The 25,019-nt window shown below is 40.4% G+C and overlaps 1 protein-coding gene across 2 annotated transcripts in view; it reads right to left on the bottom strand.

Moving 5' to 3' along the window:
• CRYL1 (crystallin lambda 1) overlaps positions 1-25,019 on the bottom strand; it is a 60,222-nt gene that overhangs the window by 24,214 nt on the left and 10,989 nt on the right. The window contains exons 2-4 of one of the 2 annotated variants that reach the window (XM_019472100.1): positions 23,018-23,144; positions 8,556-8,717; positions 4,195-4,389 (exon numbers count right to left, since the gene is read on the bottom strand). In XM_019472100.1, the coding sequence (XP_019327645.1) occupies positions 4,195-4,389; positions 8,556-8,717; positions 23,018-23,144 (484 nt within the window). The remainder of the gene's footprint in view (positions 1-4,194; positions 4,390-8,555; positions 8,718-23,017; positions 23,145-25,019) is intronic. The other variant, XM_019472101.1, reaches the window with a different exon arrangement.

Raw genomic sequence — 25,019 nt, 5'->3', positions numbered from 1 at the left:
TTCCCCCCGCATCCAATAAAGGATGGAGATTTTCCTTGGCTCTCTTCTTGTCATTAATATCTTTGTAAAAGCTTTTTTTGTTGTCTTTAACGACAGCGGCCAGATTGCGTTCTAGCTGGGCTTTTGCCTTTCTCATTTCCTCTCTGCACGACCTAACGAGATCCCTGTACTCTTCTTGAGTCGCCTGCCCCTTCTTCCACAAGCGGTAAACTCTCCTTTTTTTCCTGAGTCCCAGCAAGAGCTCCCCATTCAGCCAGGCGGGTGGTCTTTCCCGCCCGTTCTTCTTACGGCGTACAGGGACAGCCTGCTCCTGCGCCTTTAAGACTTCCTTCTTGAAGATCGTCCAGCCTTCATCACTTCATCACTTTCATCACTTTGCCCTGAATTATGCTTCTCTCTCTGCTCCAGCATCCGTGCCCACATGCAATTTGAGCACCATGTGGAGTCTGAGCCTGAACCCAACCTGCTGGCAGGGCCTTACCTCAGATTTCTGGCTGTGTTATAGCCTCTCCTACCCTTGGACCCACATGGCAGAAGTTGGTGAGCCCCAACGCATCATCCAGCAAGCAGCTATATTTACCACATTGCTTTCTATACAGCCCCATGTTCATGTTCATGCTCTGTATCAGAGCCCTTCTCCCATCATATGATCCCTGTCCTATGCCTCACCCATCACACCTCCCAGCACAGCACTGCTAAAGAAGAGAGAGACTGGCAGGTCACCAGTTGCCAAGCAACATTTGGGAACTAATGTGTATCCTGCAAGCTGCTCAGTCCATTTGCGATGAAGTTTTCCAGATAAATGTTGTTAGTACAGCTGTACCTGCATGTCTGTCCTACCACCAGTGCTTTTTTTAACAGTACATTAATACTTCTACCGGAGAAGCTTCCACTAGTTTCTTGAATGAAATAAGCTCAACTGACACAAACAAAAAAGAAAAAAAAGAAAAAAGACTGTCCATGCAAAGGTGTCTGAACTTGGACTTTGATAAAAGTATATGTGCACATATGTGCATGTATAAGATCACTCCCCTGCCATTACTATAAATATTTTTGAGGTGAGGACGCAGATGAGAACTTTAAAGCTTGCATCTCAGCAAAGTCCTCAAAAAAAACCAGATAGTTGTTTACCTAAAGGGGATGATTTAAGATCATTTCAAGTGGCTTCAAAACACTTGGAGACTGCTGCTATATTTCTCTCCTGGTTCACACATAGCATTTATATCTGGAATATTTGTGTCCTTGTTATGTAGCAAAGAACAGATACACCGCAGTGCAAATACAACAGTCCTCTAGCAATACCACAGATTTTTCTCAAGCACTCACCATGTTAAAATTAAAGAAAATTTATAACAGTATTTCTGAAGCACTGATCAGTTTATGACATGTAACTGTAGGCATACAAAGATACTTGTTCAGACCTTTACAACCACTAATAAAACAAGTAAGCTTGAAATTATGTTTTATGGTTCTGTCTCATTGTTTTTGTACAATACTCAAAAGCAATATACAATTATTAGCATCAAAATACCACAGCGTTCATAAGTAATTTCGTAAGAATGTCATGTTCTGCATCCAAGCTGACTTGGACTGCCTCATCCAATACACGCAATTTACGTACCTAACCACAAAAGGATTAATAGTGTGGTCATTTTGGACAAGAATGCTTTATTAATATGTCCCTCCTGCTAATACACGTAGTTATCTTCTGCCCCCAGTGCTTCTTAGGGTAAGGAAAAGTTTTGCTACCAGAAGGAATCAATGTGAGTAAAACTTGATTTTTAGGAGCCTCTCAAAGACTGAGAGTTAGGGAGGCTGACGTTTTCAACAATAAGGACTGAAAAGTGACTTAACAATCAGAAGCAAGAAGTATTTTTCCCCACTTTGAAAGTGGAAACACCAAAAGAACATGACTTGCGATAAAAATGACTACATTGGCAGCACAACAGTAGAAATACCGAAACTGCCCCAGGCCTGCAGCCTATCTGCATCTATCTGCAGTGATTCTCCTCCCATCAAAAGCAGTGTGTAGCCTGAAGTCACACAGCTGAAACTATACACCTTTGATAGCTGGTATTTGTCCAGGCTTTTGGAACGGAAATACAGCCAAAGTTGTTACAGTTTAAATGTGTATTTGCCTGAAACACAATAAAAATAAATTGTGTTTTGAAACACAAATAAAAAACAGAACAACTTGGAAACTTTGATGATGCAGAAGGAAAGCAACTTTCATTATCTGTCAGTGGTTCAAGCACTATTTTGTTACTATTCATATACCACCACCCACACAAAAAGCACCCATACAGGTTCATGCTAAAGGTTCACCTCAAATCAACACCTTTTTTCGGATAGTAGCCCATGAAGTGTTCTTACACTCTTTCCCTAACCGAAGGCCAAATACAGAGTGATACTTTCAATTATATGTACTGCCTCAGCTCCCAGCAGTCCAGTCTTTGAGACTTTGACAGCTGGAGGTTGCTTCTGTATGGTCTTCCTCTAACATGAATGTGTCTAAATGTTCCCTGAACCCATTTGTATTTTTAGCATCCTAGGCTTCTACGGCAGCGACTTCCACAATTCAGTTTACGCCTCTCAGAGACATGAAAGAATCCTACTAGATTTTTGAGGCATTACTGCCGCAGATACCTGTGCTGACCAAGGGTATTGTATCAATACGCCTACACATTATCAGACTTACTGGTCCACAGTTTTCCAACGACGCTTTGAACTCTTAAAAGAACTCAGATGTAAGCGCTAACTTCCATTTCTGCAGTATTACGCTAGTTGGTGTGTAAAAAGGTGCTTAAATCAGTATTTCATCAACTTCGTATTTGAGTTTTGGGATTCTCGGATAAGTTCCATTTCTCCTTCACAGTCTGTCATTACTCATTTACTCTTTCCTGCTCCAAAAATCTTGTTCTTAGCATGACTTGTTCTACTTCTACGTCAGATCCCTTCCTTTCAAGGAAAGGTTACAGTGTGGGAACCTTCTTAACAATGAACCTTGCAGTTCAGTTAGCTTTTTCACCATGAACTTACCTTCCTTGTTCATATTTTTTAGTAGCCATTTTTACATTTTTATTCTCAAAATCTTTTTTTCATCTGGGGTTATTAGGGTTTAAAAAACAATTTAGAGGTTACTATCCTTTCTATCCTGTGTCTTTCAACATGATTACAGCTTTCTGAAGGGGTTTTTCTTATCAAATACTTAAGACTTTGTATTAACTTTTTTAATAACAGAAACCTTTTTTTTAGTTTAAAGAAACATCTCCAGTAGAAGATCAGTTCCTTCCTAACAATATTGGTTTACTTATTATTATTCACCACCTCCTTTATATTGTTGTATTGTGTTACTATGGAAGCTAACTAGAGGTAAGCAAAATCAGTTCAGCAACTATGTTTAGATACTGCTTTGGAAAAAGAGTTGCTTTGTTTACAATATGTTAATATTACCTTAGTTTCAAAGATCTTTACCTATATTGTGTGCATGGTTGTTTTAAACAGCTTGAAAAATCAAAACACTCTCCATGACAAAAAAGTAAGCCCTACTCAAGCCCAGTTGAATCTCTTCTTAACAGAATAGCAATAGACTCATAATTCAGCTCTTCCTGATGAAAGATCAGACTTTGCAGCACAGAACAGGTAACTGTGGGAAAAGCTGAAGGGGCACAAACAAATGATTCTCAGACAGAAGTCTGAATGGGCAGGAGGAGGAGAAATCCGTCTTTAACTACAAGTATCAAATAACTGAAGCTATGAGTGCAATTCCTGAAAGGCCTAAGAGAAAACCATTTAAAGTATTATTTTCATAACCACTGTACAGTAGGCCAGCAACATTCAGAAAACAGGAAATGATAAGGCAACCTAGAAAAAAGAAAAATCAGTATTTTGATTTCTGTGCTTTTAAGATTGTTCTTTTGATTGTTCTGAAAATGACAGTATTCTGAAAAGAAAGCAGGATAAAGGATAGTTATGATCATATCACTTTGGTTTTCTCAGTCTTTGCTATTTATAACTGACATCACTTCTTACTGTTTTTAATTTACATGTTAATATATATTTCATGTTCATAAGGGACAGTTTAACAAAGATGACACAAATTTATAGGAAATTTAAATACACAGTCTCACTTGTCACATCAACAAAACCAGCAGAGTGTGTGTAGAAATCGGAAAAAAAAAAAAATATACATACACCCACAAGTCTCCAGGCTTCACTTATCACTGCATACTGGAGCCGATTCAGAACAAACCCCTCAATTTCTCTGTTTAGTTTGACAGGAGACTGACCAATCTTCTTCATCAGGGCATATGTTCTCTCTGTAGTAGAAGGATCTGTTTCTGGATGAGGAACAATTTCAACCAATGGCACAAAGTAAGGCGGATTTACCTCAAGAAGAAACACAAAAGAAGAATGTCAATTATCAACAAATTAACAGAACAAGGTAATATAAAGCATCCTTATAGCTTGCTACTAGCGTGGATATTTTCCAGTGAACACAGTAAGCCTGATCTTCAGACCCTGAAAGACTTGACCAATTCAATAAAAGCTGGTGTATTCACTCAAATTAAAAAAATAATTAATCTTACATTAAATCTAACTCTGTTTAACCCCAGCAAAGTTCATGAAGCTACACTAAAGATGACAGCACTCAAACAGTACTAGAAGACTTTATACTGACTTGAGCAACCGATGTTTTCTCAATATTCAGGCTGTTTGTTGTTGTAAGACATATGGCCACCACCTGTCTTTCCAAATGAAGCAAGGCACTTCCTTTTAGATATTCAGGAACTTTATAACAAAATTATTGCTAAACACCACCTGTAAGATGCAACACTTAATAGATAAGCTGCTACTGGCCCAAGCCTGTAAATACATGCTAAACACAGTAATAGATATCACATAAAACATACTTTGAAAAAGTTGCAGAACAGGTTACCTTCAAACACTGTACCTACTTAAAAAAAAATACCTCCCGCTGACTCTTCCCAAATGTAATTTCTCATCAAGTCAAGACCTTTGTGTAACGTATTTTTCAAGTAAAATACTTCTAAAGTATAAAAAATAAATAATATTTATAAAAATAAAAAATTCTAAAGAACATTCAGATAAAAGTTCTTCAGGTCATAGCGTTACATGCAGTAACACTGCCTGCATGTTCTTTCCAAAAGCAGCAGTCCTTCAGCCATATTCTTAAGGTGTTAAACTCAGCTCTCTGTCTAGTTTCCAGGCAACAGAAGGAGCTAACGTACCATAAATTACTACCAGAAATAACACTGACATTTAAAGGATGGTAATTAAGTAGCGATTCCATCACTGTCCTCCCTTATAGTCAACTGCTCTTAACTGTGCTCATGTAAATGGAAGTACAGGATTTAGTCACAGCAACATGCAAGCAGTCTTTCCTCTCTGCGTGTTCTTTCTTTTCAGTACTTACATGGTTCCTTTTACTATAGAGTCTGACCAACACATAACCTGTTGTAGGATGCGTCTGTTCTAACTACTGACGTAACACACTTACTTCATCCCCTTTAAAGGGCCTTGTGTTCCAACATAACCTTTCTCACATCAGTCTCTTTGGTAGTGCCACCACCAATGCTGAGAACGGCGTGATGGACACGATCGCAGGTGCGGTGCCAGGCAATTTAGCAAGACCCAAACCACTGCAAGCACCAAGAAGTTCTCTGAAGGCTTTTCTAACCCTTAAGTATATCACAGGTTCCAATCAGGACAAGTTAATTGTTGAGAGAGACTGAGGCTATTATAAATTTCTTCCACGATTAGTGTTGATAGTCATCTTATTGAAATATTCTATTTCATGAACTTGGCACGGAGAGTATACGGGTGTGTTCATGAGCACACTGAGGAGACTTAGGAAGACAATTTTTTAGGAGTGAGATAATAGATGTTGGTAAAAACTAAAAGTGCTAAAATGTGGATGAAATTAGGGGTGGGGGAAGATTTCTAAAAATGAGAAGGGGAATGCAAAGCCTTTCTTCAGGGAGCAGAAGAGCTTACATTACTCAACCTAACAAAATGAAAGCTAAGAAAGGATATGACAAAGTAAACACAGAGAAAGAATTAAGCTACACAAAAGCTGCCAACAAACATCAAATTAATTTTAATGGACTGTAATAAGATTGGAACAAAAATTAGAAGACAACTTCCAACAGGAATAGTGAAGTTAAAAAAAAAATCTAACGCAGAGCTTAATACATTTTTAAAGTGATTTGATTACATGGTTTCCTGTACAGCAAGGGACTTCACTCAATGGCACACGGTCTCCTCTAGCTCTGTATTTCTAGCTGTGTGATCTAGCAGGTATATACAGTACATGAGAAATCAACTTCTCTGCAGAAGACCTCTACCGATACACTGCCTGAAACTGCTTGCAGAGAACAGCTGTACCTGGAAGTATTGCGTGCATTTCTATCATACAGCTGCGCTACGGGGTTTCATTTATTTTTTCTAATTACCAAACCTATTGCTATGTTAAGCAAAGGAATGAGCTCCTTCTGCCCTTTGGGCATTTCATTTCATTTCTCCTCAACACGTTCACCTGTGCCAGAGGCTTTACAACTTTAGCTTTTAATTTTTCTGGTATATCAAATTCCACACTTCCTGTTTTCACAATCTTCCAGAGCTGCTTGCCTCCTGCAACCACCATTCCCCATGTCCTACTGTTGCGTTCAAGATGTCAGTAAGGCCATGGTTAAAACAAAAACCACCAAAAGCCAACAACTACTACAAAGCAAGCATGTTTCCTGATATAACAGATGCAGAAAGGCCCCTGGAAGAGTACACTGGGCTCACAGTTTCTCCAGTACACTCCCCTTTGAGTGAAGTTGAGATCACTAAGAAAATAGTCTCAGCTGGATTGCAAAGCCATTTCAGAACTATTAGATATTTTAAGGTACTCCAGAGAATTTGCTTTGGAAAATACATATATCCTTACAACAGCAACCTAGAAAATGTTTACGCAGGGACTAGCTACCTTTCCAGGTCTGATAAAACCTGGTTTCAGAAGTGGCTCCTATAAGGACTGCAGCTGAGACTAAACAAGTCAACTGGTACAGACCAACTTGGGAAAACAGTAAAAGAGAATAATGTAAAATCAAAGACTGACAAACAGTCAGAGAATAGGTAGAAGCCCAGGAATTGGTTAAAAAACAAAACAAAAAAACCCCATAGCTATTGTTACTTAATACAGAAGTCTAGAAGAGACATTATCTCTTCTCTTGCACTACAGAAAGTTACAACCCTGGAAATAGGAGATAAGGAACTACTGAATTTTAGACTGGCGAAAGGCTAAACCTAGGCACAGATACATACTTTGGAGTTTTTTTTTTTTTTTTTTTTTTTTTTTTTTTTTTTTTTTACTTAAAAGGGGATGAAAACTAGTTATACAGAAAGAAACAAATCCTTTTGTTCCTTTTGCTTCCCAGTCACCCCAAGGCACAACGGTGGTGGTGGAGGGGTGTCAGAAAGGGACTGACCAAATGCTTTGACACTGTAGCATTAGGCTACAGGTAGCTGTAGAGACATTACAGTAAAGTAGTGCTGTATTTTTGTGTTCACACTGCCACACTGCAGGGAACTGACATTTACTTTACACCCTGAGGGATGCCCTGGAGAGACAACATGTAGTTACCAAATTGCAGACAGCAGAGCAGTACCTTTCTCCAGATACTGCAAACCTTCGTAACAGCAGTCCTCTTTAACTGATCTGTCAAACACCAGACTAACGTTAGGCTAACAAAATCATTAGCTATTGTGTAGTGGAAAACAGAAGCAGTAAGAATCCCAGTGATCAAGACAAAATGCTCTTCCATGCTGAGGAGAGATGTGATAAACTGCTGTCTGGCAGACCCACATAGACCTCTACAGAGGCTCACAGGTGCCCTTCAGCATTTTGAGGTTCTGCTGCCACCTCTAGTCATGCCATTTCTGCATCACTGCCCTGTCCCAGTTGGTCACAAAGTATGCAAATTCAGCTCCAAGTACAATTTGTTCCATTTCATCCACCTGCTTTTCCTCTTCAGGTACACTGCTTCTGCATCAGAAGTCTGAAGAAACCAGAGTCAAAAGCTTCCATCTTTCATTGACATTACCTGACAAGCACATGCAGCTCATTGTTTGGATCCTTACTGTTACCTAACAGCAGCTGAAAAAGGATACTAGAAAAAACTAACGATGCCACAAGAAGAAAGTAGGGAGTTTTATAGGTTTGTCTTCAAAACACAGAATTCCCACATTTTGAGAGCCAGTAGTTTGAGTAACACACAACAATATGAGCACAACAGCTTACACAGAACGTATCGAGCCAACAGTATTAAACATGCATACAGCCTCCCAATTTAGTAGATGGCTGCTGCTCACAGAATGACCAAACTAAAGCTTTTCTGGTGAGTCAGGGCCCCTGCACACTAATGATGGCACACAAGCACTCAAAATATCCTTCTGTATCTCAGCCTGCAAGGAAGAGTTTGGGATGCAGTTTAGTTAAACACCTGTAGTACTACTACTACTACTACAAAAACATAACACATACTTACAGGATGTGACACAATACACTGCTTAACATGTTTAAGGCCAGTGAACAATTTGCTGGGTAAGAGACAAGAGGTCGAGCTGCTCAAGATAACTTTGTCACCAACAATAAGATCTAACTGACCGAAAATCTTCTCTTTCAGTTCCAGGTTCTCCGGAGTACATTCCTGGAATAAAAACAAAAATCAGTATCAGAAATCTTCTAGTTCAATAGTATTTATCCATATATTTCAGACTTCACTGATCCCACCTTGACACCTAGGAACTCAGCACAAACCATCTATTTTAATCAGCCTAAATATACCAGTGAGCCATAACACAAAATACCTTCCCACATATAAAGAAATGGAAAGCCCAAGAGTTTCTCTACAGCAGAAGATGGAACACCACACACCACAGGAGATTTAACACAAAACAAATTATTCTGCTTTATCTAAAATACAGACTTTTACTCACGCACAGAGATAACACAGTATAGAGAAATAAGACCTGGTCTCTCTCTCTCTCTTTTTTTTTTTTTTTTTTTTAAGAGAATCTCATACGATAGAAGTCAGTGTTCTCTCTCAGACAAGATGGAAATGAATAGGTGTATGTCAAAAGAAGACAAACTTACAACCTCCAGAACTATGGCAGGAGATACCAAGCTACAGTTCTGGAACCTGCACTGAAACACCTCTCAGTGACCCTCACACTTAAAAAGCTTAAATATCTCCATTCATTTCAACTCTGAGAAAGATCTCTGAAGTAGAATGCATGCTATCAGAACTTCTACCAAAGCTATTGAGCATGTTCAGCTCTGCAGTATCGTGTGAAATTTCACATGTATGAGCCAAGAGCCACAATCTACAGTCACTAGAATTTCAAAGTTAACCCCAGGAGCTGCCTGAAGGGGAGCATGCAGAAGTCCACCAGTCTGGGAGCAACAAGGACATGGGAGAATAACTACAGTGGATCCCACAATCAACAGGGAAGACTTCAGTCTACGAGAAGAAAACAGGAACAAAGCCAGCTTATTTTCTGGGTTTCTTTGGAAGGGTTTAAAAAAATCCAAACAGGATCCCAAACTTGCAAAACCTCAGCTTTCCCCTTAAAACACTCAGAAAATACTGCTCTTTTCCAACTCTAACCTTCTCCCACCTGTCAGTACTTCATTCTGTCCTTCCTGTTATGCTGAACTGCACATGAGGGTAGGGAAAAAGGCTATATATTTAATATAATCCAAAATTTACATTTAATACCTGCAGCTTCAGACAGACTCTGTGGCAGGAATGCCGAGGGCCAGAGTTTTTAAACCCAGTAAATGGGTTAAAAGTAATTTGAAGTCTTAAAAAATAAGCAAGTTGCATGGAACAGTACTAAAAGTTCCACAAAGCAGAAGAGATAAACGGGGTCATTTAAGAACTCCAGATAGAGCCCAAAATAATAGACGGCCTTATCAAAGCAAAATGATACTCTGCTTATGATTCCACGATCCCTGCTTGTTGGTTAAGTTTAAATAGTTTCTTTTAGTAAAGCCAGAGATGAAGAGAACTCTGCAGATACTGTTCAAGCTAATAAAAGAGTTGCTCTGAATAGGTTTATTGTGAACTTGGAACTCTAAGCCTCCTCTCACATCAGATGATAATCAAAAAGGCAAACTCAAACCTGCTGGAAACTCAAACCTGCCATGGTTACGTAAGGTTTCTGAATGGGCCATTTGCTTGAAGTTTCTTGTATAGTATCACAATTGTATTCAGATTATTGGACCACTGCAATAAAGTTTCTGTCCTCATCAAGCGTGCAATTATTTTCTCAGAGACACCAATTCCCTGAAGAACAGGGGGAAAATTAAGCTGTAAACAATCCATTAAACAGGAATCTCACTTGCTGTCAGTTATGGAGCCTGGAGAGGTCTGATGCTATTCTGTTTACCCTGAGAAAGAGAAGATCAAACAGTGAGCAGATAACATACGGTTTTAAAGCTACCACAGTCTCTCTCAAAGAATCAGTGCAAAAAGGTCTGCATACACCTCTACGCGTTTTAAGTGACATTGTATATTTCTGTGCCCTTTTTGTAGAGAAGGTAACACTTCTTGTTTGCAGTGAACAGTACGCCTTTATTCCAAGGCTTGAGCACCTGAACAAGGTTGGTACTAATCTGACTTCCAATTTAAACTTTATTAGACATCTTTTTTAACAGCCTGATCAGAACTTGACAGTTAACTTTTAAAACCCACCTCCTGGAAGAGTTGTATTGAATTAAAGGCTTAAAGGTAATAGGCATTACACTACTCAAATACATGTTCAGAGAACACACAGCAGCTACTTGACCAGCCTGTGAACTCTTAGAGAACTACACAAAGATAAACACATACTAGACTCTCTCCCCAGCAGACAACACTGATATCCAGACAAGGTGATTGAGGTCTAGTTGCCCCTAATTAAAAGTTGCACTCATATGCAACCCCATCCCTTGAAACATTCCAGGTCAGGTTGGACGGGGCTCTGAGCAACCTGATCTAGTTGAAGGTGTCCCTGCTTATTGCAGGGGGTGTTGGACTAGATGACCTTTAAAGGTCCCTTCCAACCCAAACCATTCTATGATTCTATGACACAACCCCCTGAATGCCAGTACATGGAAAGCTAGGGAGTTTTATCTGGTTAAATCCAGCGTCTTTGTGTTTTTGTACACGCCCTTCCTACCATGCTCTCCGCCATCTGTGCTCCCATACACGTCCATGCTCATCTAAGCGCGCAACTTCATTTACCTATATTTAAATGCTGGCATCTACCCAGGTTCTTTCTATCCATTCTCAGATATGCCAAGATAGCAACTCACCTGTACTACCTTCTAGGAAAACAGTCCCCAAAACACTGTATCTTGCAGAATATCTTCTCCTTACACTAGCAACGGGAATAGCTGCCAAGGCGGTGGATTTATTAGCGTTGGGAGATGAAAGAAACAAAGCATGGCCTGAAGTAAAGCACTGCAACACAGTGGTATGGTCCTAAAATAAGTGGTATTGTCCTATACAAAGCAAGCAGCATAAGATGAAAGTCAAAGATTTAAACTGGCATGGAAAAGGTCAAAGATTAGCAACTATTCAGCAACAAGCAAGCCACTTTCTGTGACAGCATCTCCAGATGCTGTCACAGGGAGCAGCATCAAGCCCTCTCAATAGCAAGTATGGAGTCTGATCATAGTCACCAAGCATAAGGAACTGCTGAATAAAGAAGTTTGAAAGCCACAGCTGCACAATGATGAGTTCTCACCTCCTGACTAGATTCTGGCTGCTGCATATTCAAAACATAACCAAGAAAACATTTCTTCCCTGGCATTAATATGAAGATTTATGATAATGTAAATTCCTGCAAGTGAAGATGGATCAATCTTGAACTCTCCTACAGCACTCTTCATTCCAGGACTGTATCCCATGCCATGGGACTCTTCCAAGCAGATTTTGGCCTGAACAGGCCAAAGTTGTCTGCCCTGAAGTCCAGGGCTGTGATCCCACCTTTTGTCTTGCTTCTCCTCCCAGGATCCTCAACTCCACCATCTCATGGTCACTGTAGCCAAGGCTTCCCCCTGACCTTCACATCTCCAACCAGTTCTTCCTTGTTTCTAAGTATGAGGTCCAGCACAGCATGTCCCCTCTTCTGCTCCTCAACCACCTGTGTCAGGAAGTTACCGTGAATACATTCCAGAATCCTCCTGAATTGTTTGTGCTCTCCTGTGCTGTCCCTCCAGCAGATATTGATGTGGTTGAAGCCCTAGCCATGAAGACAAGGGCCTGCAAACATGAGGCTTCTTCCAGTTGTCTGAAGAAAGCCTTTTCTTCCTGATCAGGTGGTCTGTAGCAGACATCTACCACAATGTCTTCCACATTGGTGGTCCTGTTAATCCTGACCCATAAACTCTCAACTGGCTCCTCATTCAAACCAAGGCGGAGCTCTGTGTGTGCTAGCTCACAGCATGTAATAAATATCCTAGGCAGCTATTCCTCTCCTACCTTCATCTTGCACCACCTAACCCTCCCAGAAGCTGTACTTCACTGCCACGCTGCAGCTGCTACAGCAAGAGTGCCCTGTAGCCTTGCCCTAACCACAACTGAGGTATAAAGTTACTTTCACAGAATCATAGAATAGTTTGGGTTGGAAGGGATCTCTAAAGGTCATCTAGTCCAAACCCCCTGCTGTGGGCAGGGACATCTTCAACTAGAGCAGGTCGCTCAGAGCCCCGTCCAACCTGACCTGGAATGTTGCCAGGGACGGGGCATCCACCACCTCTCTGGGCAACCTGTGCCAGTGTTTCACCACCCTCAGCATAAAAAATTTCTTCCTTCTATCTAGTCTAAATCTACCCCCCTTTAGTTTAAAGCCATTCCCCCTTGTCCGGTCGCAACAGGCCCTGCCAAAAAGTTTGCCACCATCTTTTTTACAAGCCCCCTTTAAGTACTGAGAGGCTGCAAGAAGGTCTCCCCGAAGCCTTCTCTTCTCTAGGCTGAACAACCCCAACTCTCTCAGCCTTTCTTCATAGCAGAGGTCTTCCATCCCCCTGATCATTTTGGTGGCCCTCCTCTGGACCCGCTCCAACAGGTCCGTGTCTTTCTTATGCTGAGGGCTCCAGAGCTGGACGCAGTACTCCAGGTGGGGTCTCACCAGAGCAGAGGAGAGGGGCAGAATCCCCTCCCTCGACCTGCTGGCCACGCTTCTTTGGATGCAGCCCAGGATACGATTGGCCTTCTGGGCTGCAAGTGCACATTGCTGGCTCATGTGCAGCTTTTCATCCACCAGTACCCCCAAGTCCTTCTCGGCAGGGCTGCTCTCAATCCCTTCATCCCCCAGCCTGTATTGATACTGGGGGTTGCCCTGACTGGGGTGCAGGACCTTGCCCTTGGCCTTGTTAAACCTCACGAGGTTCACACGGGCCCACTTCTCAAGCTTGTCCAGGTCCCTCTGGATGGCATCCCATCCCTCTGGCATCCCTTTTCAAGAGTTCTGTGACTCCCCTCTTCCCAAGTAAATTCAAGAGGGCTTCAAGTAGCAGGTAAACTGTTTAGAAGCCTTAACCACTTTGACTGCTACAAGGATGCTCTTCATCTTCTGCAGTTGTGAGGACCTCCAAACGTGCCAAACCCTGGCTCTGTTCCTCTATTCATACACATGTAATTTACAGCATTTTAAGTGGTCTCAGCTTTTCAATGCTGCAGTTTAGCTGACAATTTTGAGGTACTTCTGTAGAACAGTTCCCACAGTCAAGTGAGAGCAATCCTCTCCTCTCATAGAATGAAGACGTAGCAGCAGCTTTCAGAGCAGCTAACTATCTCACAAGCTGGACCCAGACTGTCAGCACTTCTGCGACAGGAAACAGATTATGTCCAGCTTTTTGTGGGAATATGAAGATCTTCACAGGATTAAGAGACAGAGTTCCGAATATCGGAAAAGCAGCTTTTCTGAAAGTTTTGGTGCCTAATCCATTTATACAAATACTTTCATTATCTTCTATAGTTATAATTCACTAGAAAAAGAACTTCCCAGAAAAGACTTCAGGCATAATTGTTTTCTTTTCAATCTACCAAGTCACTTTAGAATGTCATATTTCTAAAACAAAGCCTGATTAACATAAACCTATATAAAGCAGGGACCTGCGGATTTTAAACAGCATTCAGGCTATCTGAATAAAGACAGACATTAAAAATACCTGAAAAGGAGGCTTGGAAATTTAGTTAAATGAAACAGACTTCAAAGCACTATTACTATAGCTAGCGACTGTACAGTCAAATACAACTATTCCATATAATTTTACCACATCTAAATAATAATGAAAAGTTTCTTGTAAAAACCTAGTTGACTTCAGAAAGAAAAAAATACATATGCTAAAAGAATCTCTCTGCAAATTAAACCCTGCAATTTTACAACCAATTCTGTTCCCCCCAATACTACTGGCAAAGCTGAGGTTACTGAAGTTATCAAAGCAAGACTGTATCTATTTGCTCCACTTGCAGATGCATATGGACTGCTGTGTTTCTGTCATTATCACCATTTTACAGAATCCATATCAAAGTCAAATTGTATTTTAAGCAAAATAGTGTTTAAAACGCTCACTACTATCATTAGTATTTCAGTGCTAATTATTATTATTTCTATTTAGCCTTTTGTATTGACGTGCTAGTTTGGTCTTCTCCTGCAGGGTTTAAGACTGAAGATGCACCTTCTATTAAGGAAACTGGAGCTTATTTCTTTTGTATTCCATGTCAGACACTGATGTGCATTCTACTCAGTAATCAAGAGTCACGCATGTGAACCTGGGGAACTATACCACTTGCAATTAAAAAAAGTGACATTTTGACTGAAGAGTTTGGGAGTTCAGCTAGTGAAACAAGCAGAGAAATAAAATTTTTTTTAAAATATCAGAACAAATTATTACATCAGAATATCAATTTTGCTTCCAATATTATTGTTAACCATTATGATTTAGCTCAATTATCTAAAATCTTTCATGTGTCAAACAGGTTTGGTAATTTCACAAAATTCAAAATTATTACATATTTCAAATGCAAATACTTGACTGAAAGTATTTTTGACTTTTCCATCATGCTCCCCCCCAAAATGGCAAAGTAGTTTTAGATGCTTATTCTGAGACACTTTAAAGACGTGGCTATACCAGTATACCAGGATATTAATTAAGACAAGGTGCCAAATAGAAATGCATCATTTCAAACTGCAAAGATGGTGGGGGGAAAACATATTTACTTCAGTCTCCTTTTAGAAAGTGTTATTACCCTCATCTGAGAGTAAAGGCAAGGACAGCAGCTGGGCAGGAGACACACACTCTTGCCCACCACTGTACAGGTTTGGGATACAGCACAGAAGCATGAGACGTACACACAGCTGTTACTGAAGGAGTCCCCAGGCTACTGCATACCTTTCAGTGTGGTATCAGCATTTTGATCAGTTAAAAATGAGGAAGATTAAAAATTACCCTCATCTGAGAGTAAAGGCAAGGACAGCAGCTGGGCAGGAGACACACACTCTTGCCCACCACTGTACAGGTTTGGGATACAGCACAGAAGCATGAGACGTACACACAGCTGTTACTGAAGGAGTCCCCAGGCTACTGCATACCTTTCAGTGTGGTATCAGCATTTTGATCAGTTAAAAATTAGGAAGATTAAAACAAAACAAAACAAAAAAAAACAAACCACAAAAAAACACAAAAACAACCAACAGCATAGAAACCGCTAATTGACATGATTATGTTAGAGCATGACTAGAACTTGAGTCCCCAGCAGCTAGGGTCACAGGGAAAGCAGGGGGAGCAACCTGGCTGTGCACCACAGCCAGGAAGTGAGGTTAAGTGGGACTGATCCTGAAACCCTTGGAGGTGTTGCAGGAACCCAAGCCATATGGGATACGTACAAGGGAACAGAAGCTCATCAGGATGTTTGCCCCTTTTCCCCCTGCAGATATTCATTCCACATACCTGGGTACACAACTTTCTCCAAGATGGTTTCAAGCACATGTCCAAATACCAGATAATTAACAAAAATATGTTTAGCAACAAAAAGACTCCTTAGATGTAAAACAACTCTAGGTAGCCCAAAACAAGCCACACAACCGTGGCAACCAAGACTTTATTTTGAACCTGAACAAGAACTGGTATCCTGTAAGCCAAGGGTAAGAAAGCAGAATAAGGACAGCAGGTCCTTTAACTGAAAAGCATACTGGCAATTTGTTAATGACGGGGCCACATTATCACCATTTAACACAACTATAAAAAAACAGAAATTAAATAGAAAGGCATGGTCACGTATGCTCATATTCTGGGGCATCAGTTACAGACTTCCTACGAGGTAGGTATGCACTGAAGTAAAATGCTTAACACGGGAGGAGAAGGAATCACATCACATGGGGATTTTAAGAACAGGTTAACCCATTTTTGACAGACAGTTGTCTAGGTATGACTGATCCTGCCTTAGGGCAGGGGTTGGACTAAGTAACCTCTGAAGTCCCATCCAGCCTGATTTCAGATAACTCTGTAGTTGGTAGGGCAGCAAAGGTAAAGGTGAATCTTCTGATAAAGGTGGGGTCCTCTCATACACTGTTCTGCTGAGGAGCAGAGGACTAGAGTGGGGGGAAACCCCTGCACAAGTTTAACTCTGATTCATAGGGCTTGAACTTGTTTAAATTTCCATTCAAAATGAAGTTATAAAAAGTGTCTTACAGCAGATCTACAAGTGCCTGGCTTTTAGAACAGTGTTAAGTTCATAATCAGAAAACCTTTAATAGAATTCAAAACCATCAACTAAAGGACAGTAGATTAATAAGTTTATTACGGAGCAGTTGTAAAAGCATCAGTTAAAACACCAGTACTTTCAGGCTAATCTAATTTAAAAAAAAAATTAATTTAGATTTGAAGTGAGTTATAGCCCTAAAGAAGTGATAACTTCTTAGTTGTCTTGAATTTATGAGCTCATACAGGTGTGAAATCTGATGCTTCTTAAATCACTACTTCGAGTGACATGAAAGACTGTCTACCACATGATACTGTTACAAGTAAATAACACTTTGATGAGGTGAAATCCAGCATTTAGATGGAAACATTTTGTACTTTCCTACAGTTCAGAAACATACCCTGTTAAGGAACTGGAGCAATAAAAATATCAAGTTACTGCCATTTTATACTGCTCAGAATAAATGACTGAGCTCCAAATGTCTGTTCAACCTTTAGGACAAAATACAAAACAGGTTTTCAGAACTACATTTTCTAAAATCAGAGTCAAACTTGCAGATTTGGGAAGGGTTTGGGGGGATTGTGTGGGGTTTTTTCTTTTGTTTTTATTTAAAACACATACAATAAACTAAGGCAAGTTTTGCTTCATCTAGTGTCAGTATCATGCCACGAAGAGATCCATCTTTTCCCATGATGTTCACGTGTCCTACAAAACTTTCAAAAGACAGACAGACAAGCTGATCAGGCTACTACAGAAGAGATGAAGATCCTTTTTGTTCCCTTTGGGAAGGGCAGTAAGATCTCAAACAGGTTGATTGACATCCTCCTCCCCACGTCCCTTCTCAAAAGATCAGATCTGTTTTCTTTACTGTGATCCCATCCACCTTGAAAAACAGGGGAAGCGATCTGGGAAAGGCCATGGAAATACAATACAGCCCTAGAAAGGAGACCAGGGAGCACTGAAAGAGAACCTGAAGAGCAAGATTAACTGCTGGGCAGGATGACAGTTAAGGCAATGACTACCTCCTGTAACGGGGACCAAAACTATATTCAAGTCTGTAATGGTAGACAACACCAGTTGTTAAATGCACAGGATAGATGGGGAGTGAATGTTAGAAAGTTTGAAAGGACAAAAGTCCATTCAGCAGCAGCACCACAGCAGTGACACTGGCAAGCTGTTTACCCAAACATTGTCTTTCAGTTCAACTCAAAACACTTGATAAAGTATTTTACAGCAAGTCTTTGAGATCAGACTGTTTCAAACCCTAAAATCAGGAAAAGAGTTTTCTCAAAACCTCTACAAAGATGACTGGTCAGGTCACATGCTTAAAACCAGCTCCCTCAGAAGCCAAAACATAAACACTGACCTGAGGCACTAGAAGTTAAGATAAGTAGGGTAAAACCAGACCTAAGGTTATATTTACCCAGCTGAGAGCAAACAGACCCATGTTTGTCTGTCCAGTGCTCAGAACTGACCAGTGACCAGTCCAGAAGAAGCCATGTTACTGCAATGCTTGCACACTGTGCCTTCCAGCAGCTTTGTATTTACAGAGGTACATCATCAACACAGCTTCCAAACCAGGATGGTCGTCTATCCTACAAGCTCAGGGCAGCTGAAGACATCTTCACCCATTGCTGTCTGCAGATATTCCCTCATCTGCAGAAGTAAAAGGGTTCTTGAAAGCCATCAGGAAAGTAAAACAAAAGCTAGTGGCAGAAACTGGTACCAGACAATTAAAGACAAATTTTTGTGACATGAGACACCTACTGTCAAGGCTCCCAGGTCAATGCTGGTTTCCCATTCTGAGGCACCACCAGGCTTTTTGAAAGCTGTTTTTAAGCTGGTAACACTGTTTTTTCTAAATACGTCTAACTGGGAGAGATAAAAGAGCCAGCAAGATCTAAGAGACCAGGCTGAAGATCCATTAGTGTTGTTATCACTGGTTCAAAAGAGTTTGCAGGTGTAATGGGGGGGCACACCCTCTCTTTTTAGAGGGGGAAAAAAAATAAAGATACTGTTCTAAGGCTTTTAGACAGAGTTCCTTTAAAATGAAAAAGGATAAATACCTCAGACCACGAGGTATAAGTTACAAGCATAATTTGATCCCCTTGCCACTCTGCTTTGTCCCATGTCACAGCAAGACTGACGGGTTTAGAGATCACCTCGCAGCCACCCTCCATGCCTGGCTTCAGCCAGCCCAGCCAGGCCTCACAACTCACCAGCGTACACAGTAGCTCAAGTGTCAAGAGTAAGATCTTACCAATAGTTATCTTATCCTCCTCCAAGAGCTAGTAAATTTTATTATTCTGTTAGTAAATTATGCCAAAGCGAAGCATTTAAAAAGATATATTTTCATTTTACTAGCATTGTGGTAAGAGATTATACAAGTGCTGCACTGATTTCTATTCAGCTTATATTATTTAGGAACTAGACACACATCCACTCAAATCTGTTTTTAATAGTGAAAGGAATACTAATAAGTTCAGTATCCAATAGTCACATAAGGACAAAAGACAAAAGTCATCATATATTTATGCAGGAAAGTTAAGAGCACAATATTAAGAAACATTTACCTCACCCATGATAGTCCCATGCCAGGGACATTATAGTACAAATGTATCCATTAATTTGTCTCCATGGAGTTTTCAGCTAATGGAAAAATTATTTCAGAATTAAAGCTTTTAGTGATGCAAGAAGTTTGCAGTGCACATTCACCTAAATGCTATAGATTATGCACTTACTCTAAGCAGCATAGAAAAGCTCTGAGAAGTGAAACTGGGTGAATATTCAGTTTTAGAGCAAAAAAACAGACCGATTTCCTCCTGAAGTTGATACAAAGCACACTAATCAAGACAAGTTACTTCATAAAAATGCTCAGGAGAGGGAATATATAAAATATGCATCAAGGCATACCTTGTTTTTAAAGGTTAATGACATTATTGTTATGAATTTTCTTCTTACTCAGTCCTGATTATTTCTTGCATCTTTTTCACTTTTATATCTTCACTAATGTCATTTAAGAAGTTCCACTTTTTACTACTTCATCCCATTTGTTTTAAGTTATGTCCCATTAAAACGACATAGAAGGCAACTGTCTGCAGAATTCATTCAAGGAGTGCAAACATCAAGGAAATTTTTAAAGCTTGAAGTGGACTTACTCTACAAACACCAAATTTGAAAAGAAGTTAAGATTTAACCAACTGAAATCTAGGATAAAGAAATGTAGTTCTCATGGAAGTCTTAACAAGTTAATCAGTAGGTTATATCTTTAAGCAAGAAAATAGAATCCTCTATATTCAACTAACATTAATGCAACTGATGTTTTATTTTTTAAGGAACTAAATGTCAGAACACTTGCACTCATAATTTACAATTAGTCCATTTTGTCCTTCCAGGCTCAAAGCTGCACTAGGCAATGTTTCTGAAGTTTAATACGGTTCAGCCAGAAAGTAGTCTGTTCATTGCTGAAATAAGGCTGTGATAAGGCTGTGAGCCTAGAATTAAGATTCTTTTATTATCTATTCCACCCCCCTTCCAAGAGCAAATTAAAGATTAGTTCAAATAGTTTTCCCAATTACACTGTGTATTTGTTAACACTTTGTATCAAACCAAAATCTGATGCTATGGTTTGAAACGGATGAGCTGATATGAATACCGCCAACAGTGTTTCACACATATGATTTGTTACCCACAGGCATACTGCAGCTACTTCATTTTTTATTTATTTATTTATTTATATGCTTAATGACTACATGTTAAGAGACATCAAAAGGGCTAAGGGAACATAAAATAGTACCGGAAAGCTTGAGTTACCCCAGGTAGATTGTTGCTATTCAGAGACTATCAACACAGCACTGCTGTGTTCAGCACTGTTCAGCACTGCTGAAGTTCCCTTCAACTACCTGAAGGGAACACACAGAGAAGCCAGATTCTTCTCAGAGGTCCATGGTGGCAGGACGAGGGGTAAGACTAGAGTTGCAAGAAGGGAAATTCCAATTAGATATTAGGAAAGAAGTTTAACAATGAGAGTGATCAAATGTTCTAACAGGTTACGCAAAGAGACCAGAAGCAGTTATCCTTACGAGATATTCAAAACTCAAATGCACAAATCCTGAGCAAGCTGATATAAGTTGGTCCCACAGCAGGTTGGGCCAGATGATTTCCATGGGTCCCTTCCAACTCAAAATTACTTTGATTCTGCAACATTTGCCCGATGCTTGTTTCATAGATCAGCTGATGGTGCAAGGGATGGATGATGCAGCCCCTGATTTAATTTGAAGTAGCATGCAGGACCTTGTTCAAAAAAAAAAAAAAAAATCTCACTGCTGAAGAGCCTCTCTAACAGGAACAATAGCATACTAAGATTCAACAACTCTGTAGGAGCAACAAGAGCCCAGAACTCCATCACAGCCATGCTTAGCTTCAAAAGAGGATACTAAAATAAAAGTGAGGATACTAAGGAGATGCAAAGTTGGCAGTAAGAAGGATCAGATCCTTATAGGTAGCATACAGAGAAAGTAAAGACACCATATGGACACACCAGGTAGTAAGAAACACTTGAAAGAGCAAGTGAAAACAGGCAGAACTAGAAGTCTACTAGAAACAAGAAGGCAGCCTTCACAAAGTTGAGACAGCACCCAAATGAACATGGCCATGTAGGATTGTTAATCTGTCAAAATAAGACAAAGCAAAGCAGACACCACCCCCACCCCCCCCTGCAATTTACAAGAGGAATAATTTAAAAAAATTTCCCTTCTTTCTTCAAAATGCACGGAGAAGAAGAATGCATAGGACTAAGAGATGATCAGAGTACAGAAGGATGATCATCTGGAAAAGGCATACAGAACAGTGATTTCTTTGCAACTGTTCTGTTTCACCTTCTAATCCTTGAAGGAAACTGAAGCCTTAGTCTTGAGGACTCCCAGGGTCTGTCTCAAGTCATAGAACAGAGGCGAGGGGAACCAGAACCAAGGTACTAGGACATGTTTTGATATGGTTTGAATACCCAACACAGTAACAGTGATATACAACTGCTCACTTGAAACAAAACTGGACGTACACTATTTTGGTACCAAAGAGCAGACGAGTGGCAAGCATGATGCAACTTTTAAGGGAACTTCAGGAAAGATCTCAACAGTAAGCCTGTAAGCCTTATGTCTCTATCAAGCGAGTTAAGAGAAAAGGGTAGCACTGAACAAGTATTAGATAAATGGGGAAGAATCAAAGCAACTTTCTCAGAGGGAAGTCCTGATTCACAGACCTAGTACAATTCTCTAAAGGAAGCAGCAAGCACAGGCACAGGAGCCATGTAGCTGATGCAGCTGGCGTGAATGCCCAGAAGCCTTGCAACAAAAAAAATAATAAAAGCTTTCAAGGAAGTTAACTGGTCACGTGATACAAAAGGTCCTTTCATGAACTGGTAAAGAGACAGTAAGCAGACAGTAGGAAGAACAGTCAGTTCTTACTCAGTGGAAGATGCTGACGAGTGCTGTTTCACAGATATCTGTGCCCTTTGTTATATCCATTCATAAATGACCTGAAAGTTAGCTCATAAAATTAAGTCGGTCGTCATCATTACAACCACAAACATTTGTGGAAGGACTTTACAGGACTGAATGACTAGAAAATAAATTTGCAGATTAAACTCAGGAGAGGTTCAGTAATACAGCTTGTTCCCCATCCCAACTTCACTTTGCAGCACAGATTCCAGCCCTATATATCAACTGTGTTTTTAATACTCTAACACTCTGTCATATAGCTGCTTTTGGCTACAGTGCTCCCCCACAGCCAGAACAGAAGTCACCCCTGGGCATAGCCATACTCCCCTGCCTTCCCAAGGTACCTGGAGAGGAAGAAACACGTTTTAGTCCCAGCACTAGAATGTGTGGTGTTCCCTAAGAGATAATCTCTCCCCCAAGAATCTCCTGCCCCCCACCCCCCCACATTAATCTTTCTAAATATGTACAGTCTTTGTTACACATGGAGGTCAGCAATTGTCTCTTGGCTTAGCCAGCCACCAGCCTCTTCCAACATAACCCAAAAGAAACTTGCAAGCACTCTCAAGTAGGGAAATCCTGCAAAGAGGCATCATCTCCCATGTCAAGATACTAGGCTAGAAAGAACTTTGATTTTAACAAGCACAACCATGCTTATGCAGTCAGGATGTTGAACTCTCCACTGCCCATTGACAGCACAGCACAGCTCTTGATCATCTTTCTAAACTGTCTGCTAGGAGTTGTCAAATCTTTGCTTACCTGAATGAAAGTAGCACCCTCTACTGCTGCCTTCAGGTCTGTACAGATGCTAATGAGAGCCAACTGCTGCTCCGCACTCAAAGTTCCTTTCAGGAATCCCGACTCTTCCAGCTCTTTCATTTGTTTGCTGACAGAAACAACATACACATTTAAGTACTTTATCATTGTTAAGCCACCATTAAATTTTTTAAAAAGCTTCTTAACCCAGTAGTATTACGCTATTTGCTATGCCACTGCATATATTTATACTCAAAAGATATAAAGGTTAGTTTCAGTCATTTCTCTTTGCTCCCTCCATCTTACATCTTTTCTTTTTTTTTCTTCAAGCATGGACAGCTCTAAGATCTACTCCTAGACGCAAGCTTGTCACCACCTCAAACCTGTTTTCACTGGTGCAGGATCAGCAAGAGGTTTTATATTCATATTTAATGGGAAGAGAGGTCCCTTTAATATACTTCATCTAGTTTTACAAACAACAGTTCTTTTGTTATGAAGCTTTGCTGCAGGAACACTGCTTAACTGTATAGAATAAATAAAATAAATTCCATACAGCCAGGAGTCCTTCCTAAAAAACCCATACCCCTACATAGGTAATGACTACAGAGCAAGTGTCAGAAAATTCAAGTAGTTACTAAATTGAGTGGCCAGAGCTTGAAATGAATGTTCAAGTACACACCATTGCTGGGACTAGACATCCACCTTCTCAGAAAAAGTCTCTACAGTTTGAAACCCTTGAAAGTCCAGAGCAAGCAAGCCATTTTCAAAACTGTTAAAAGTCACTTAGAGGAACAATTTCCACATAAATTAAGTGTGATTAGTTGGGTTGACGGTTGGACTCGATGATCTTAGAGGTCCTTTCCAACCTCAATGATTCTATGATTCTATGATTCTATGAACCCATACCCCTACATAGGTAATGACTACAGAGCAAGTGTCAGAAAATTCAAGTAGTTACTAAATTGAGTGGCCAGAGCTTGAAATGAATGTTCAAGTACACACCATTGCTGGGACTAGACATCCACCTTCTCAGAAAAAGTCTCTACAGTTTGAAACCCTTGAAAGTCCAGAGCAAGCAAGCCATTTTCAAAACTGTTAAAAGTCACTTAGAGGAACAATTTCCACATAAATTAAGTGTGATTAAACTATCTGATCACGACCAACCTAAAGCTATTTGATATAGCCATTATCACAGTTAAATCCGTCAGTTACCTCAAGCCAGAACTCCTCTGAGCCTTTGGTTATTATCGAGCAAAAATTGCTCATCCTGAAGACAGGAGGAAATTGAGCTAATGATTAGCATCAGGAAACAAAAAAATAATAATCCTTTCTTCTCCCTACCAATCTAGTTCTGAAGCTTTGCCTTCTTTTTGGATGCCTTTTGACGCGATAAATAAATTGCACTTGCCACCCAGTTGGAAGGTGGAAAAGCTGTAGCAAACAGAGAAGCTGTACAGCCTGGAAAAAGTTAGTGTATTTTTGTAGTTCACAAATCACAGAACTGCATATAAAAATAACCAGTGATCATCATGTGTTTCCTAAGTTACTGTGGCACATGACAGTCTTCATTAGGGGCTTTACGGGTCAGTACATGTTAAATGGGCAGAACTTACTTATACAGGCCCAAATAATCTCCACTCCCAGCCACACCTCAGTCCTTAAGACACCTGCCCAGGCCCCTCCATGTATCCAGGCAGTAACACTGGATTTATTTTTTTATTTAGACCTCAGAGGAGATGGGACCCCATATGTTTGTCACAATCCACAGCAGCCAGAGACAGATACCATCCTTAGTCCTTACAAAGCAGGGCAGGCAGCCAGCCACTAGACTGGGATGTCAGCCCCAGACCGCTCCTCCAGTCCAGCTCCAGCACTTACACCCTGTGGCAGTGTTTCCTCACCCCCTGCCAGTGACACCGCTGCAGCCACCTTTACATCTGCAACCCTAAATAAACCAGACCAGGAACAACTGGACCTCAGCTCTCAGCTGCTTTATGAAGTGGCA

The sequence above is a fragment of the Aptenodytes forsteri genome, unplaced genomic scaffold (assembly GCF_000699145.1).
Source record: "Aptenodytes forsteri isolate BGI_AS27 unplaced genomic scaffold, ASM69914v1 Scaffold307, whole genome shotgun sequence".
NCBI lineage: Eukaryota > Metazoa > Chordata > Aves > Sphenisciformes > Spheniscidae > Aptenodytes > Aptenodytes forsteri.
The sequence above is the reverse complement of the archived record's forward strand: the minus strand, read 5'-3'. Positions and strand labels throughout refer to the sequence as shown.